The sequence below is a fragment of the Parambassis ranga genome, chromosome 20 (genome assembly GCF_900634625.1).
Source record: "Parambassis ranga chromosome 20, fParRan2.1, whole genome shotgun sequence".
NCBI lineage: Eukaryota > Metazoa > Chordata > Actinopteri > Ambassidae > Parambassis > Parambassis ranga.
The window spans coordinates 19,376,676-19,395,695 of record NC_041040.1 but is presented as its reverse complement, the minus strand read 5'-3'; the positions used below and the strand labels follow the sequence as shown (position 1 = coordinate 19,395,695).

Below are 19,020 nucleotides of genomic sequence, written 5' to 3'. Positions count from 1 at the left end.
AATAAACCACTTAACACTTAAAACACAAAGCGTGAAAGCTTGGTAGTTATTGTCAATTCAATTCAATTCAAGGACTGATGCTCCTTGCTCTGTCCTCAAATAATCATCTCCTCTCTCTCCGAATCCCTTCACTGAGTACAAACTCATCTTCCTCCATCTTCCTTACTACAAGCGAAACAACAGTCTTTACACATAGACACTCACAATGTGAGAAGGTGGCTTGGAATCCTGCTCCGCTTATTGCCGCATCAGAGACAAATTTAACCCACAGGATGTGACCGGTCACAGAGGTGTAGTTAGAGGGGAGTGAGTTTCCACAGAAGCGACCGACCACGGGCCCTGTGGAGTTGCCTTCTCTTATTTCTAGGTAGTCGTTTTGACAGTTAAGGCTTCCTTGGAGGTGAAACATGCTGGACAAAACATAACAAAATTCAGTAAGAAAGACTCCAAATAATATAACATGTATATGCTAGCCACTGACACTCACTGTCATGAGCATGCTCAAATATTACATACGACTTTATTTAACCAATTTATACCAATTGTTGCATATTTCAACAAACTTTTAGTAAGTGCTATAAAAATGTGACTAAGATCCGTATATCTTAATTACATTAAGGCTCACTCCTAATATGACCTTATTTTAGCTAAGCTAATCAGAAAAGAGTGTTTAGATGGCAGTACTGAGTATGCTTTAACATCTGAGTACTGCATGTAAAGTTAGGTACCATGACTTCACTGTGCTTACTCTTCATAATATTCAGGGTTGTAAAGATTCCCTAACAACATGGTGATCATAGTTTTATTACAGGTATATTTAAATACCAACTAACATAAATGAGAGCTGGAGACGATTTCCCGGTGAGCTCCTGACGGTCCACACACATTCCACGTTAGGTGGATAAGCATCTGGAAAGTTAGGACTGTTGAACGCACCAGTCTCCATCACCAGATCGCCTCCGCAACCTGCAGGAAGAAGGTCATCAGTCAATCTTGTCAGTACCATCGGTGCATTGACTAGTCATCGAAGTGTATTCTGTTAAGCTTACTGGAGGTGGAAGCTGTGTAGGTAGCCCTGAAGCCTTTTCTGGAGACCGAGTTATCAGACCTGAAGTTGACTACCAAAGAGTTGCTGAAAGACGTCACCGGGTGAGGTATTGCAAAGCCACAGTAGCGTCCTGACAAAATGTATAGCAATTATTACATTATGTTATTTTTATCTACAAACTGCAAACACACACAATATACTACCTATAGTAGGTGCATCATAGTTGTCTCCATCAAGGATCTCCACGGCGTCATGTGAGCAATTGGATGAGACCATCTCCAGGTCGAAGTCAGTGAATGACAGGGTGACGTGGTTGACTGTTCCAAAAACACAATGGTCAATAGTGTACTAAATGTAAATGAAAAAAACAAAACAAACAAACAACGACATGGTTTTGTCCTTGTGTAACTCACATGGTTCCTGTGCTGTGATTATCCAGCTACAGTTCTGATTTGGTGGGTAAGATGCTGGGTACCGTGGCGATGTAATGGCTCCACCGACATCATCTGTTATAATGGTCGCACCACACGCTGCGGGAAACACACCTACCTGGTCAGTTTCAATGACTCAATAGTGGTGAGATTATACGGTAGCTACTGTATGTTTGATTGTTACTGGTGCAGAAACCTCAAAATCTCAAAAGTCTTGGTACTTTATAAGAAGTAGAAAGACATTTCTGACCCAACTTTTCTTAGTTGCTACTGATTGAAGACTGGATTGATGGATTTAAGCATTTAAGTGGCAGAAAGTTGAACAAATGAAACAAAAAATGAAAGAGTTCCCACCCTCAGAGAAGCGAGCACTGAATCCACGGTGGCTCCGACTAGAGTCAGACCTAAAGCGGACGTAGATGATGTTCTGGGTGGAGGTGATGGAAGAAGGAACGCTGCCACACACACGAGCCAGCAGAGGAGAGGATGGTGTTGGGCCGTCATGGATCTGTAGATGGATAAGAATATTCAGTTCATGTGACACAAAGGAACAATGTGTTACTGCGCACAGACTGTATATTAAGATGGACGGCGTGACAGCTCCCTAAAACTGAGGCAGAAACATCTCGATTGCCCCCTGTTGGCTTGCTGCAGTATAGGTCATAAACATATCCAGTAAACATAAATAGTAGATAGGACATGCACCACAAAACTACAAATACATATTTCCCAGGGGTGGTTTATGACTGTTAACTTGTTTTTTTTTGCACTGACCTGTGTTAATTTTTCATATTTAATTTGATATGTTGGCTAAAAAAGAAGGAAGTAGCATAGCAGTCAGCACAGTGTGAGCAGTCAAGCTAAGCAAAAAGTTGAGGAGAGGGGTGTTCCTCGTGGAACTGGTGTTTGGGTGAAACAGCAACTATTTTCAACATGGTAGCACCCATAAACCTGATATTTTGGCCTAACCTTTGTATAATTGGTTTAGCCTGATCAGCCATGTTTATTTACAGTCTAGTACAAGTTTCTACCATGTAGATTCATTTACTCACAGCTACGTAGTCCCAGTTGCAGCTGCCATGATATTCAATGTCCAGGTCTGTGAAATTCAACAAGACACGGTGGCTGGGATTCACACTGATGACCCATGAACAGTCCACATTGTTTGGATAGCTGCTGGGATACAGAGGGGAGTGGATCTCCCCTGAAGGAGCTGTAACTGGTCCTCCACACCCTGCAGAGAAAAAAAACATTTGATTCAAGGTTGTTGGTGGTGATAGTAGTGTGATACACTACAGTTCTTTATATTGTGTGGTAGTGGTGCAGTGATGCCAACCCACCTCCTTGGACCTCGACCCAGCTTGCGTTGAATCCTCGACCACTGACATAGGCATCGGACTTGAACCGCACTGTGATGCGGTTGCCCGTGCTGGAGATGCTCATAGGTGTGGTGGTGGTGGTGCAGAGCTTTGCCAGCTGAGGTGATGACAGGTCTGGGCCTCCATACACCTGAAACCACCACCAGGGTTATTTATTAAAGCCGCAGCACCCCAGTGATTTACCAGAAGAATCTCTTGAGGTGATGCTCATATTGTGCTTCCAAATATGAACATGCCAACCAAAGTAAGATATAAGTAAGTAATATAGCCAAACACTGCCACCCAGCCATTGTATTCCAGTGGTTTATTTGCTATTAAACTTACTCATAACAAGTGCTGTATTGTAACAATGTACTACCCCTTAGGCCTTTTTGTGACACTGACAGAGAGACAGTCTCTTACCTCCAGCACATCATAGTTGCAGTCTTGGTGGAACTCCACATCAAACTCATGGATATTCAGGGTAATACTGCTGCCAGCTGATGTGGTGATATACCAGATACACTCTCGGTTATCTGGATATTTATTCGGGTAGCCTGGGCTGCTGATGGACCCACTGGGGCCAAAGAGTTCCCCACCACAACCTGTAAGGAGCAAAAAACACCATGGAGTCCTGCATGGAGTCCCCCATCAACGTGTGCTGGATACTGCCGTAATATGTACTCACATTGGGATCAGAATCTATTTAATTGGATCAGATACCTCTTGAGTCAATATAAAAATGTGTAATTGTCTAATATTTGTTGTTGTTATTGGTTTTGTTTATTTCCTACTGACGTGGAACAAAATCAATAGTTTGCCAATTTGACATGTAATTTAAATCAAATTTTGATGAAAAAGAGAAAGAGGGAGGGTGGCAGATACAGGGCTCAATGGGCAGTTTATGGGCTGTTTTGTTTGCAAAAATAAGTAAGAAAGTTAGTAAATTAAAGAACACTACAAAATACATACTGATATAAATAAATATGGCAATATATTTTAAAATAAATATTTATTTCAAAATTGTGAATTAAATGTGAAAATATTTCCCACATTTTAAAAAAGGTTTGTAGGTTATTGATTTAATTTGATTTTGACTGAAATGGTTGCATCGTAAAGGACTCAGTACAAGCTTGATAATACCTGTAATCACAATGAAAAAAAAAATTCTCTCCTACCATTCTGATACCACATCATCTGGAAGCCAGGCTTAGAGACCGAGGAGTCTGTTCTGAACACTAAGGTGAGCGCAGAACCTGATGTCCCATTGGCTGGTGGGGGGTTGAATCCACAATATGTACCAATCAGACGAGATTGCTCACTAGTCCCATCATAGAGCTGCCACAGTAACATTAGGAGTGAGTATACCGCATAACAATTCCATATGTCTGCACATAACAATGGAAACGCATGACAATATCATTCCACAATACTATAAACATTTTTTTTAATTTATTGTAAATAATTATTATTTATATGTTTACACAGCATGACAAATGAGACTAGACTTTAACAGGTCAGTAGCACATCCACAACAATAGGTGGTGCCAAATACCTGTAAAATGAATGTGACTGTCAGGACTGTTGACCTTACATTTGCAACAGGGTGATTTTTGGCCGTCCTCCTGGTGATAGTGTTTGGGCAGGTTCTGTCTTTTAGGGTGGGGTCAGTGCATATTGCGTACCTTGATGTAATCATGGAAACAGCTGCTGGAGGTGCCTTCCACCTCGAAGGCTGTGAAGGTGTAGTTGATGGTGTTTCCACTGCTAGCCTGGATGGTCCAGCTGCACAGGGTATTCGCTGGATAGTCATTAGGGAAGTTCAGCGACTCGACCACTCCTCTGTGCTGGCCTGAGATGAGCATGCCACTGCATTCTGGAAACACACACAAGAACACAATGATACACAACAATATACATTATGAATACTGTAGTATTTAAATTGTTTCAACTAAATTTTAGACTGCCTGACTCTCTGCTTCTGTATCCTAATCCTAGATTATATATAGTTTACTCTTCAACCTTTGCAGTTCAGTTTTTGGAGTCCACTGCCACTACCTGCATCCAATGATTCCTAACCTTTCTGTTTAGTAAAGTGTATAGTTATCCTTAAACATAGTGCGTAGGGCTGGGCTCATAGGTATAGATACAGTCACTTGTTGACATGGCCTCAGCCACAGGTATAACAGGTATCATAGGGTTGATAAATTCTTAACTTTTAGCATAGCTATGCTGCTCTAGGCCTATGCTGTCGGGGGACACAAACATGATCCCCTGAGCAGTTCCCTGTCCCTTTAAATCCCCCTCTCACCCTCTTACCTCTCCTCTACTCCCATTAGTCTGCCTCATACTAGAGATGTCATAAACTGTGTTTGCTGTCTTCCTCGTAGTTTTGTGTCTCTCTCTCACTCTCTCTCTCTCTTTGCAGGTCTCTGCCTCCAGACCTGCATGCTGACCTGCAGTCTGGCCCCTGAATATTCCATGGCTAATTGCCTACACCCATCTCTGTTGTCTATCCTTGTTTTAATTACTTACTATTTATTAACTGACCATCCATTATAATATAATCTCTGTTTCATCTTGCTTGTCAAAATCAACAACCTGTCATTTTTGTTCTCTGTAATGTATGATGTCTGTGCATGTTTGTTACTCTCTCTCTCTTGCTCTCCTTCATCCTCTCTGTCCTGTCTCTCTCTTCTTCTCCTCTCTCTCTCCTTCATCCTCTCTGTCCTGTCTCTCTCTTCTTCTCCTCTCTCTCTCCTTCATCCTCTCTGTCCTGTCTCTCTCTTCTTCTCCTCTCTCTCTCTCCTTCATCTTCTCTGTCCTGTCTCCCTCTTCTTCTCCTCTCTCTCTCCTTCATCCTCTCTGTCCTGTCTCTCTCTTCTTCTCCTCTCTCTCTCCTTCATCCTCTCTGTCCTGTCTCCCTCTTCTTCTCCTCTCTCTCTCCTTCATCTTCTCTGTCCTGTCTCCCTCTTCTCCTCTCGCTCTCCTTCATCCTCTCTGTGCTGTCTCTCTCTTCTCCTCTCTCTCTCCTTCATCCTCTCTGTCCTGTCTCTCTCTTCTTCTCCTCTCTCTCTCCTTCATCCTCTCTGTCCTGTCTCTCTCTTCTTCTCCTCTCTCTCCTTCATCTTCTCTGTCCTGTCTCCCTCTTCTCCTCTCTCTCTCCTTCATCCTCTCTGTCCTGTCTCCCTCTTCTTCTCCTCTCGCTCTCCTTCATCCTCTCTGTGCTGTCTCTCTCTTCTTCTCCTCTTTTACCCGGCTGACTGTCAGCAGGAAGGTTCTCCCTTATGAGTTGGGTCCTGCTCAAGGTTTCTTACTGTTAAAAGGGAGTTTTTTCTTGCCACTGTTAAGTCGGTTCAGGCTCTGAGTCTCTGTGAAGCGTTTTGAGACAATTGTGATTGTAAAGTGCGCTATACAAATTGAATTGAATGAAATTGATTCCTGGACTGCAAAGGATACGCCTGATCCTTCATTATCAGATAAAATAAGGACCCATTTGTCGGCCACATTTTAAGCACACTGCTTTTTTTTTCAACATTATCAGAAATTTAACAGAGGGGTTGATTGTTGCACCTTGTGAGATATTGCCATAAAAACAGATGGTTGTCTTGAAGAAGCTTATTTCACACTAATGACCATATCACTGCTCATCTTACTTAAAAACAAAAAAATATATCAGACATGAAACAGGGTGTGTGTTTTCCTACTGGTGGTGTATGATGCGATGAAGCCTCCGGCGCTGATGATGCTGTCCGTACGGAGTTTGACAAATAACTCGTTCCTGGAGGAGTTGATGGGGCTGGGCTGCACATTACCACACAACCTAGCCAATTCCAAAGCACTGCTGCTGTTGCCATCATGTATCTGAGCACACACAGAGAAATGACATAAGCATTATATATACAGCAGTCAACATTTTCAAGTGTATCAAAACATTTAATAAAAGTCTCATCTCATCTCATCTCATCTCATCTCATCTCATCTCATCTCATCTCATGCAACATGTTATGCCTGCATCCTACTATTTAGTTCATCTGTTGAAGCCACAGTACTCACAGCCAGGTAATCAAAAGAACAGGTGGAGCTGGACTCCAGGTGGAAATCAGAGAACGACAGGATGAGTTGGCTGCCCTGGCTGGTCCTAATGTTCCAGTAGCACTCAATATTAGGGTGGTAGGGCAGAGGATAGTTAGGAGAGGAAAAACCTCCAGATGCAGTTGTTAACATCCCCCCACAACCTTGGAAAAAAGGATGGAACACAGAAAATGTACTTGTCGTATATGTAAAGCCTAATATCTGTATGTGAATACCTCCTTTATTGTTTGGGATTAGTCACCGTATACAATAAAACATGGAAGGGGCGGAGCCTCCACACAGACACTCTAGACTCTCATCTAGTGTGTGTGATGCAGCTAAAATGAGAAAAAAAAAACTCAAATATTAACAACTCACCTGTCTGTGTTCCATCCCAGTGGGCAAAGAATCCAGGGCGTGTGACTGAGGCATCGGTGCGAAATCTAACCCACAAACGGTTGCTATGGGACACCAATACCGGAGGTGCCTGACTACCACAGAACTTACCAATCAAGGGAGATGTTTCATAGCCACCATCCCTGCACAAGACAAAATAATCTGAATAATGACAGAGGTGCTCCTACTGTGCACAGCATACTTCCAGCCTACATCCAAGCGTCTGGATCAAATCTGAATGGTAGTACTTAATTCTTTCCTTGCCTGATCTCCACAAAGTCAAAGTTACAAGAAGGAGGGGAGCCCTCTAGGTCAAAACTGGTGAAGTTCAACATAATCTGCCTGTTGACCTCCACAATGATCTTAAAGATGCAGTCTCTTGTGTTGGGGTAGTAATTGGGGTAGTTAGGGGAAAAGAAGGATCCTGTCGGAGCGGTGAAGGTCTCAGCACAGTCTGGTAAGAGAGAAAGATTCATACAAAAAAAAACAAAGCAAATCAGAAATGTGTCTTCTACTTCACTTTACGTTACTGGAAAGGTTTGTACTTAAATATACAGACAGGACGGAACCGTAGACAATCTGTCAGGTACCTGTGGTGGCATTGATGGAGACATATCTGGCGGAGAATCCCTCTGTGGCTAAACTTGTGTCGGACACAAACAGCAGCGTCAGCTGGCTGTCTGTGCTGGTGATGGAAGGAGGCACAGAACGACCGCAGTACCTGTATATACGTAGCAAAACACATACACACACATTATACAAACACAACTACCATCTTTTTAAACTGCACTAAGACATCCAATTTTTGGATGGATTGCATCCATGAAGCCTGTATTAATTATGAGATATAAAGTTTTTGTTATTCAAGTCATGATTCTGAGATAAAGCGTCATTCTGAAATAAAAGTCATAATTAAGATATAGATGTAAATCTCATAATTAAGTCATAACTTAATTAGTAAACTGAATCATCATATTAAGAGATTAATTGAGATTTTACCAGAAGCCCTGTCTCTTCATGAGTTCATGGATTGCTCAGCTGCAGGGCTATAGGTGTTCCTAATTAAGTGATCACTACTCAGACCCTATATTTTAGTATGTGCATGTACAAACCACACGTACCTTCCGATCTTGTTTCCAGTCTCCACAGTGCCATTATCGTAAACCTCCACGTAATCAAAGTTACAGTTGCTGTGGTACTCCATGTTGAAGGAGTCAAACGTCAGTCGAATCAGGTTTCCCGGAGAAACGTTGATGTACCAGGTACAGTTGGCGCCGTGAGGGTAGTTGTTGGGGTGACCGGGACTTGTAATTGTGCCCGAAGGACTGGTCAGAGTATCACCGCACCCTGGTGGTCGTGAGGAAAATGACAAATGTTAAAAGGTCGACAGACCTTGAAAGGCTTCAAAGATGTTAAATATGAACATGCTCCTTTGACAGTGAATTAGCTGGAACTTTCCTTACCCTCTATTGCTGAGCCATAGGCAGCTTCAAAGCCACGGTTGCTGATAGAGGAGTCGGTCTTGAATCGGACATACATAGACCTCTGAGTAGACTGAAGTCTAGGTGGAATGTTAGTGCCACAGAACGTGCCCAGCAGTGGAGAGCTAGAAGTTGCGCCATCTCTGATCTATAGAATGAGGAATTAACATGGCTGACTATGTCGTACACAAAGTTTGGTGTATATCCTGTCTCCTAAGTAGCCCTGAGACGCTTTACTTTTTTTTTTGACAAATACCTGACTAAATCCTGCTTACTAATGTGGGTAACATACACAAACGTATCCAACTATGTGTGTGTATACATTTCTGTACATTTACTGTGCATTTTATATTATCAGAACAGGTGGTAGAAGATTACCTCAACAAAGTCAAAACGGCAGGAGCCTCCTTCTACATCAAACGACAGGAAGTTGAGTGTGACAACGTAACCCTCAGGCTGGTTGATGACCCACTCACAGACCTTGTTGTGGAGATAGGCATTGGGGTGGTAAGGAGAACGGATTCTCCCAGTCCCAGATAAAGTACCTCCACAAGCTGAAGAAGAAAGAGAAGAGCTGATAGATGGTTGGTGGGTAATGGATCAAACAGAGCATAGACCGTACAAAACTTTTTGTGGCTATGTAATTATTCTGGTTCAAGGGCAGGAAAAACTTCCTGAATGGAAACAGCCAAATCGCTGCCACCTATTGTCTATTTAGTAATAGTGTACTGATCAAATGAGTCATCACATGACGTCTTGTGAACCTCACCAACGGTGTAGATGGCTCTGAAGCCGGCTTGACTGACCGAGTTGTCAGACTTGAAGCGAACCCACAGAAAATGAGAAGATGAAACAATAGGAGCTGGTAGAGAGTTTCCGCAGTATTTTCCTATGAGTGGATCTGTCTCCGTACCCCCATCACGCACCTGAAAGTAAGGAAGGAGGGTGAAGAAACTCACTTGAGGAAAGCTGAATGAAAGATCCTTGACAACAAAACATTTAACAGTTAAAAAAAAAAAAAAAAAAAAAATATATATATATATATATATATATATATATATATATATATGTGTGTGTGTGTGTCCTAAAACAATCCTGTCCAATCCCCCAGTTATTGGACAACCCTGCTATACCACTGAGCCACTGCTGCCTACATATCAACTACACAGAGACAAAAAGGTTTTGTAACATTAGTATATGATTACTATTAATTTGACGAATCACATCTTACCTCCACATAGTCAAATGTGCAGGTGCTGGAAGTCTCCAGACTCATGTGAGTGAAGTTCAGGGCCACCCTCTCACCAACTGGCAGTCTGATTAAATAGATACACTGGCGGTTATGGGCGTAGTTATTGGGCCAGTTGGGGGAAATTATGATGCCTTCGCTGTCAGTGAAAGTACCACCACAACCAGGGTCACCTGAGACAGAAAACACAACAAAAATCAGTTTTGGTTTTATCTATTCTGAATGATCTACCAACATATATCTATATCTATAGATAGATAACTTGAGGAGTCCTCCTCGTACTGTATATTTTATTTTCTTACTTGGTGATGTTGTATATGTAATGTGGAAGCCACGGTCAGAGACGCTGAAGTCAGAGTGGAAGTGGATCCATGCAGCCGGGCCAGTGGTCTGCAAGGGGGGCGGTGATCCTGTAGTGCAGTACTTTCCCAGTACTGGGTCTTCGGGTAACAGTCCATCCCGTATCTGTGACATTTTAATATTCAGTCACACAATCATCATAGGCATGTTGAATAGAGTCACAGCCTAAGCTTGAACTTTGGTGCAGATCAATAGACTGTATACAAAACTGGACGACATGACACACACAATTTTACAGATTTTTTTAGTGCAAATTCTGCCTTTTTTTTGTTTTAGACCATTTTGTTAGACCATTGTCAATCAATCTCCTCTGTCCCGTGTCTGCTGTGCAGTACAGAATGCAGTTAGTCAAATTTACATAAATCTTTCATCCCTTGCAGTGTGAATCTGAAGTGCTGTACTGTATCTTGGCAAGTTTTCTCAAACAAAAGTTTGGGCCTAAAAAACAGGTTTTGATCTTTGTTTTCATTCTATAATACTGGACTTATTTATCTACGAAGGTTTGAACTTTGAGTGTTTAAACATGAGAGAAAATGTGAAAATAATGCCTGAGAAAAGTGTATAACGTGTGTAGTGAGGGGTTTTAGAGCCTTTAGAGTTTGCAGGATTGGCTGATGTTTTTAGTGTTTTATAGCTTCCACAGATGATTCATATACTTTGCTTTAAAGCGAAACTGCCGAACTAATCGGTTGCTATTGGATTGTAAAGAGAAGTTACACTAATTTAACAAAAAGTGCATCAGAATGAAATCTCCTACCCTACCTTTAAAACATCTATAATAATTGTAAAACAAATAAAGCTACTTCACGGATTTCACCTATTGTGGGTTTTTTTTTTTTATGTAACTCCCGTGATTAACGAGGGACCACTGTATAGGTCATGACATTGTACTTAATTAGTTATTCTTGGCTAAAAAAGGAGGAAGTAACCCAAGGCCATTAGCCAGTGGGGAAGTTGATGCTAGGTGTGGATTGACTTCCTAACCTCTACTGTGCGTTCTGTGTACAATGGGTGGAGGTGAAGCTTTCTCGTGCATCTTGATATACAGTCCATGGTAGCAACACTGAGGTTGTTTAATATAGACCCACACAGTCAGGCTATTGACCATAACCTGTTACTAAAGCGACTAGGATATATGGCATTGCCTACCTCCAGGAAGTCAAAGTCACAGTTAGGGTGTTGTTCCAGCCTGAGAGTCCCAAACGCAAAAGTAATGAGAAGGCCGGGGTTCACGTCGACCGTCCAGTAGCAGTCCCGACTAGGTGGGTAGTTTCCAGGGTAACCAGGAGAGTTAATGTTACCATACAGGGCAGTAAGTTCACCTCCACATACTGAGACGTGAAAGAGATTTCAAGGAAAAATAACCCGTTATTAATACTTTAATCAATAAAATAAATTCCTACTCCCTTCCCTTCTAAGACCTACTGATTGAGCAAAACCTACTAGGGTCACGAGACTCCCAAGCAACTGTGAAGCCTCCAGCATTGACAGAATGGTCAGAGCGAAACCAAAAATACAGGGCATTGTGAGAGCTGAAGAGCTCCTGTGGGTTGTTGTGACCACAGTACTTTCCAACCATGTAAGCAGAGGCGCTGTCACCATCGTGGATCTGAAGGAAGTCGAAGTTGCAGTTGGCGCTGCTTTCGAGCTCGAAGAAAGGAAAGGTAATACGCACAATCTGAAGAGAAAAGCAAACAGAAAATAAATGATCAATCAGCTACATCTTAGATGTAATCACAATTAATATTGCTACCAAGAACCATGATCTTGAATTACGCAATGATTGCGATATATAAATATTCACTGTAGTTTGTGTACAGTTCTCACAAAACACGGATCAAACATCTCAAACTGTTCTTGTACCATGCTGTAAACATATTTATTTCTGCTGCAAAGTTGCATTTTACATTTAAACATGAAGTTTCTATGGTGATTAACTCAATTTTGAAGGCAGCCCCTAGAGGCAGGCGAAGGGAACTGCAGTTCTTGACTGCATTTTTCACTCCAGAAGGATAAAAATGGGGAGGCTATGAACCAAAAAAAGCACTCCATGAGGACTGTGGCTCTGATTACACACATGCACAATATGATTCAGCCTAGCAGCCATTTTCAGCATCAATTTTCTATACTATTCACAACCACCAGCTGTGTTAGGAGAGAGAAGCTAAAACAAGGTGACGTGTATTACCTATGGACAGGATATGTTGCAAAGACAGTGACTGACCTTGTTTGGGTCGACTCTTATCACCCACGCACAGCTGACCAGGTGATCATATTCATCATGACCAGGTGTGTTGGGGTAACTAAAGGAACCAGCAGGGCCAGTGAGGGAACCTCCACACACTGTAACGCAAATTCACACTTAATATTTGTGTATTTAACTGTAAATACAATGAAGTACTTGTATAGGTATGCATGTCTCTGTGATGCCCGCTGCTGCTCGACATCCCAGATATGGTTTACGGCTTGTTAGCTCTTTTTTGTAATGACCTCAGATGCTATTTTTTCATATTTAATTAGCTATTATAGGCCAATGAATCAGACAAGCATGCATCTTTGCCGCTTGACCTATAGTGCGTAGAGCCTGTTTCCAAGATGTTATCATTTTCCAACATGGCAGCTATACACAAAAACCTGAGACTCTTTTACCTTGCTGGGCTGTCTGGCAGAGAGGGCCTGTCCACTGTGCAGTACAAGTGCAAGTGAATCCATTGATGCCGTCGGTGCAGGTTCCTCCATTTTGACAGGGATTGCTGGCGCATTCATTGATGTTCTGGTCACAGTTTACTCCTTGCCAACCAGCGTTGCAGTTACAGATGTAGCCTGGAGCCGTGGTGGTGCTCTGTGGTTGGAAGCAAAGAGGATTTGATAGATCATCTTGGAGTACTGTGCAAAAGTTCAAGACATGTGTGAAGAAATGCTGTAAAACAAGAATGCTTTCAAAATGTTTTTTTTTTTTTTTATTCTTTATTTTTAGCGAGAATACAGAAGAATCATAGATGTAGTGGTTGGTCAAGAAAACTTTGGAAGATGCAGCAGTGCCTTCAGCACAGAACCAGCAGCAATCATTAGGACCCAGGTACAACAATCTGCTGTTTAGAGAGGTCTGAACAGAGGTTCTTCCTAATGGAAGAACTGTGACCAAAAAAGTCATACCTCTGGCAAGGAAACAAGGCTAAGCAACTCAACTATGCACAAAAGCATAAGAACTGAGTTTACAGGGTGTTGTTCACTAAAGGCCTTTGAAAATGGTACAATAATGAGTGTCCGCAAGCAACAGTGAATCATGGTGGGGCATCCTCGCTTGGTTTGGGGGTGAATTTCTACAACTTGAGATTGGTCGGAATTAATAGTGTTCTGAATGCTGAGAACTACAGGCAGGTATCCATCATGCAATACCTTCATCTGACTGGCCTCAAATTTATTCTGCAGCAGCGCAATGACCCCAAACAACCTACCCGCCGAGTTCCTTCAAAAACTGCTGTTTACAGTCAAACGGTGGTCACACCATATTGACCACCATTGATTTGATTTGGATTTATCTTCTGTTTATTAATTCACTGGACAAACACATCACCTGTTAGCAGGTTAGTGTGAAACATGTCAACTAAAAAGAAACCAAACCAGACCTATTACATAACACAGAATCCCACCATGAGTCGCACACACTCACCAAGCACTGTCCATTGACACAGGGATTGTTGGTCTGACAGATGTTACTGGTCTGGGTGCAACCGGTTGGTCCATAGCCATTTCCTGTGTAGCCCGCCGGGCAGATGCACACGGGCAAGTTTGAGCCTGGAGGAGATATGAGTAAGAAGAGGCTGAAGAAGAATGTCCCATCACCAAATATAAACCAAATCCAATATAAATCAATAATTGTTATTTAATCAATTAATTACACATCACCCTCTATTACCCCATGCTTAGTAGTAATAAAAATACAGTGTTAACTTTATTTCTATTTTTTTACCTGGTGTGGATGAGCAAGTAGCCAACGGGTAACAACCTCCATTGTTGGTAGCACAAATGTCAGCCTGCCTGCATGTTCTTCCATCTCCTTCATAACCTGCACCACAAAATGACATTTTTTATTGATGACAGATTTAATTTTCTTAAATTCCAAATGCAACATTTGTCACTCTGCTCCCTTCATACCTGGCGGGCAGGGGCCACAGTGGAAGGAGCCCATGGTGTTGAGGCACTGCACCATCGGTGCGGTGGAGCAGCCGCCATTATTGGTCAAACATTCGTCTACATCCTGGCAGCTGTAGCCGTTGCCCTGCCAACCTGATAGAGAGAGAACATCTCTTAGAAACATGCTAATTACATAGTACAATAATTGCAAATCATAGGTCAAGGCTAAGGTAAGATTCCATCCCACAAAAACCTGGAGATAAGTGTTATAGGTTACCAGCAGGACAGGCCCCACAGTAGAAGGAACCCTGAGTGTTGTAGCAGGCAACTGGAGGGTTTGTGGAACAGGGTTTATTGGGCAGGTTACACTCATTCACATCGGCCACACACGAGGGGTTTCCAGCTGGAGCCTCCCAGCCTTCCTCACAGATGCACTGGTATTTAGGCTGTAGGATGGACAAAAAGTTGAATGAAGGGATGAATTTTTACATGATTAAGATTCAAATGAAATCACATGTGTCCTTTAATAATTGTTCAGCGACAATCAGGACTCTTTACCTGCCCAGGTGTAACCCGATCCGCATCGATGCATATGCCGTGTGCGCACAAATCCTGCCCTGCGTTCCTGCAGTCATCATAACGCACAGTGCAGAGGGTTCCGGACCATTCCGGAGGACAGTTGCAACTACACACAAAAAGAAACATGAAACATGAAATGACATTGTAGCATTTGTGGTTCTCAAATCATCCTACAGACACAATGTTAGAATGCACTTTTATGCTGACACACAATTGTATCTTTCTGTTTGTGCAACGATAAGTGCAATGATCTAGATCACATAAAGACACTCAAGCAAGACTGTGGTTGTTGCTATTAGCTTACATTTAGCATGCAGCCATGTCTCATCTTATTGAGTTATTGACCAGTTCATCATTTTCATAGTTTTAAAATATAAGAATCATCTGATCACAGCATGTCTTAGTATTTGGAAAATACAACCTCAATTTTCAAGTATTTTCTTATTTATCAAAATAGTCGCCAATTATAATAAGACAAATGTCATTCTTTTTTTTGTATAATCTGGTAAACAAATGGAATAAAACTCCACAACTTTGTTTTTGTTGTTATATGATTAAAATTCTAATCTTCTCTAAATAGGCATGTATAAAAAAACAACTCAAATATGAAGAAAGGCCTCCGTGTGTAGAGAAAAGGTTAAGCACAAAATAAAACTTACTTGAATGACCCGGGAGAGTTGACACAGGTCGCTCCATTCTGACAACCCTGCACTGAGCCTGAATACACCTGACATTCATTAACATCTGTTGCACAGTTGGGACCCTAACACACACACACAAGTGGGAGACATCAATCACACAATAACATTATTAAGCTAATGTACTAAATCTGTTAATTATACTGTACGTCATACCCGATTCATATTTTATATTCAGAACAAATATATAATATTACACACATGCTATAGTGTTAATGTTCTGAATGGAAACATTTAAAAGATGGATACTTTGTTTAGGTTTAGACTGATACAACTCTCAGGTTGTCAGCTTCAGCTTTTTGTGACAGAAATGACTACTATAAACACACACATCAGATACTTCTGAAAAATAATCAGGCAAAAATTAACCAGTCAATCGTCATTTTTTCACTGTTTTTACATCACAATCCTAATAGAAGGAAATACATATGTACATAATACTTCTGCCCTATGTGAGTAAACATTACACCATGAGATGTTATCATCCTAGTAAAAACATCTAGATATTTGTAACCATTTGTAAATATGTATTTTTGCACCTTGACACATTTTTTTTTATTGTAATAAACTATATACATATTAATGACTTGAATTGGGCAACAGGCTAACTGCAGTTCTAAATTAAATTAAAACATAATTATGATTTTAAAAAAGACAAACAAGACATAAATCAACTCACAGCCCAGTTGCTGGGACACACACAGTGATATGAGTTCAGTAAGTTCAGACATGTTCCTCCATTCTGACAGGGGTTACTGCTGCAGGACACCCGCTGGATGGTCTGAAGGAGGAAAGAGAGGCAAAATTTATTATGTGTAATAGTGCCATTGGTTAAAATTATTACAACAGACACTTGATGAGATGTGAGAGATGTCTCACCATGTCAATTTCATTCACTTTGGTTTCAAGCGTGGTCACCTGAAAAGCATGATAAAAATATTTATAACAAGTCCATTTAAGTGTATCAAAATAATCTTTGTCTTAGTCGTACCTTAGTTTCCAGCTGGTTTATCTTGTTTGTGAGATCAGGTGGAACACCTCCATGAGTCTTAATGTAGTCGATGTCATCTTTGTTGACTTTGATCTGAAATGATCAAATATTATAAAAACATGTTGACATTTAAAATGACACTCAGAAAAGAAAGAGAGGGGATTAATGTGTGCATAATCGTAGGATTTAATGTTATCCTTATGTATACCAAGGTACCACCAAAATGGAAGAACTAATGATCTGGAAATTGAAATGCTGAACCACAAGTAGAGGTCCCTGTATGGTCAAGCCCATCCTCTAATCGCAACATGAGGTCGATATATTTTAGTCCCTAAAAATGGAAGGTGTGTATGTTTCTCTGGCAGCATCGCTATGCGTGGTCACTGAAAATGGTTTTATTTGTTGGTATAATGTCATGAGTTTGTATGTATTGAGACCATGATCATTACCTAACCTCTGACCCTGTGGTTTAATGCCTAGCCTTAACCAGAAATTTCTTTTTTGTTTTATTTTTTTTTTTATTTGTTTGCCTAACTCCAACTGCAAGTGAAGATGGAAATTAACGGCAGGTGAAAACAAAACAGCTGTTATCATGAACATAATGCGTCATACAGTGGGTATGGAAAGTTTTCAGACCCCCTTAAATTTGTTCAGTCTTATATTGCAGCCATTTGCTGTTACAAGTTCATTTTTTTCCTCATTAATGTACAAACAGCACCCTATATTGACAGAAAAACCCAGAATTGTTGTTTTTAGCAAACTCCATGCATGCTTTCATGTGTCTAATTGCACTGAGGAGAGGCTTCTGTCAGGCTACGCTGCCATAAAGCACCGAATGGTGGAGGGCTGCAGTGAAAAATAGGGAGGGCTGCAGTGAACCCGCCTCAGTGTAGCTGGACGGCCAGCTCTAGGAAGGGTTCTGGTCGTCCCAAACCTCTTCCATTTAAAGATTATTGAGGCCACTGTTCTCTTAGGAACCTTAAGTGCAGCACAATGTTTTTGGAACCTCAGAGACAATTCTGTCTCTGAGCTCTTCAGGCAGTTCCTTTGACCTCATGATCCTCATGTGCTCTAACATGCACTGTGAGCTGTAAGGTCTTATATGGTGTGTGTCTTTCCTCATCAAGTCCAATCAGTATCATCAAAGACAGCTGGACTCAAATGAAGGTGTAGAACCATCAAGGATGATCAGAAGAAATGGACGCACCTGAGTGTAATATATGAGTGTCACAGCAAAGGCTCTGATACTTAGGACCATGTCATATTTTACTGTTTCTTTTTTCTTCTGTCAATATGGGGTGCTGTGGGTAAATTAATGAGGAAAAAATGAACCTAAATGATTTCAGCAAATGGCTGCAATAAAACAAAGAATGAAAAATATAACCCACTGCATACAGGACACACATCCATATGTCCTGTTAGCATAAAAGTAACCACATATGTGTGGAATGTATTGAATGAAGACATGTTGGTATGGTCACAGGTAAACTGCACTGGAACAATACAATAAATAATAAATAAATAATTTATGTTTTGTGATTGATAGGGGATGATATTGCTCAAATAAGGAGTCATTGGAATATGACAACCAGGGCCACAATGCATTCTCCTGCTATTTTATATTAGTACTTTGACTTTGGTCTATACTAAAATGCATGTAATAAGCACTGAATGAATGAGGAAATACAGTATAAAAGCATCTTGGTGTATTAAAGAAAACCTCCTCCTTTTACCATGGTAACAGACTTTAAGGCATAAGTTACCTCACTTTCTGAAACTGGCTTGACCTTCGGTCTTGCTGTGACTTCTTGACTTGTTAATAATTCACAGCCTCATATGAGCAGCAGCAGGTTTATGGTTGTATAAAAGCAGATAAGACCATATAATGAGGCAGTTACTGTATAATCCATAATATTTCCCCGGCATCCGCAGGTAACCGGAATAATTAGTTTTTGTTTCGTTTATTGCGAGGTGGAAAATGGATGAAGAGCACAATTTGGTTGTTGTTTCCTGCTGCCAATATTGAAACATAAGCATTCACAAAAGACTATTTTGTTTTAACACACAGGCAGTGAACAGATACAACACAGTTTACAGACATAGTGTTGATTTATAACTCATATTACAGTTCCACTCTTTAACCAAATGAGGGGGGAAATGCTGTCATTTTGGCAGTTTCTACAGTTCAGTGACGTTACCGTGGTAATAATGACACAGA

The 19,020-nt window shown here is 41.1% G+C and overlaps 1 protein-coding gene across 1 annotated transcript in view; it reads right to left on the bottom strand.

Moving 5' to 3' along the window:
- The window catches only part of cubn (cubilin (intrinsic factor-cobalamin receptor)), a 40,463-nt gene that overhangs the window by 20,152 nt on the left and 1,291 nt on the right, over positions 1-19,020 (bottom strand). Inside the window, exons 3-37 of the mRNA XM_028432839.1 lie at positions 16,803-16,895; positions 16,691-16,729; positions 16,491-16,592; positions 15,773-15,876; positions 15,093-15,219; positions 14,812-14,980; positions 14,556-14,687; positions 14,371-14,466; positions 14,071-14,195; positions 13,047-13,239; positions 12,622-12,740; positions 11,841-12,075; positions 11,547-11,728; positions 10,340-10,502; positions 10,020-10,210; positions 9,558-9,714; positions 9,167-9,342; positions 8,771-8,936; positions 8,429-8,654; positions 7,898-8,028; positions 7,572-7,761; positions 7,290-7,450; positions 6,894-7,075; positions 6,545-6,701; positions 4,523-4,713; positions 4,016-4,175; positions 3,261-3,442; positions 2,820-2,988; positions 2,532-2,713; positions 1,834-1,987; positions 1,462-1,578; positions 1,252-1,365; positions 1,050-1,178; positions 834-966; positions 205-410 (exon numbers count right to left, since the gene is read on the bottom strand). Coding sequence (XP_028288640.1) covers positions 205-410; positions 834-966; positions 1,050-1,178; positions 1,252-1,365; positions 1,462-1,578; positions 1,834-1,987; positions 2,532-2,713; positions 2,820-2,988; positions 3,261-3,442; positions 4,016-4,175; positions 4,523-4,713; positions 6,545-6,701; positions 6,894-7,075; positions 7,290-7,450; positions 7,572-7,761; positions 7,898-8,028; positions 8,429-8,654; positions 8,771-8,936; positions 9,167-9,342; positions 9,558-9,714; positions 10,020-10,210; positions 10,340-10,502; positions 11,547-11,728; positions 11,841-12,075; positions 12,622-12,740; positions 13,047-13,239; positions 14,071-14,195; positions 14,371-14,466; positions 14,556-14,687; positions 14,812-14,980; positions 15,093-15,219; positions 15,773-15,876; positions 16,491-16,592; positions 16,691-16,729; positions 16,803-16,895 — 5,353 coding nt within the window. The remainder of the gene's footprint in view (positions 1-204; positions 411-833; positions 967-1,049; positions 1,179-1,251; positions 1,366-1,461; positions 1,579-1,833; positions 1,988-2,531; positions 2,714-2,819; positions 2,989-3,260; positions 3,443-4,015; positions 4,176-4,522; positions 4,714-6,544; positions 6,702-6,893; positions 7,076-7,289; positions 7,451-7,571; positions 7,762-7,897; positions 8,029-8,428; positions 8,655-8,770; positions 8,937-9,166; positions 9,343-9,557; positions 9,715-10,019; positions 10,211-10,339; positions 10,503-11,546; positions 11,729-11,840; positions 12,076-12,621; positions 12,741-13,046; positions 13,240-14,070; positions 14,196-14,370; positions 14,467-14,555; positions 14,688-14,811; positions 14,981-15,092; positions 15,220-15,772; positions 15,877-16,490; positions 16,593-16,690; positions 16,730-16,802; positions 16,896-19,020) is intronic.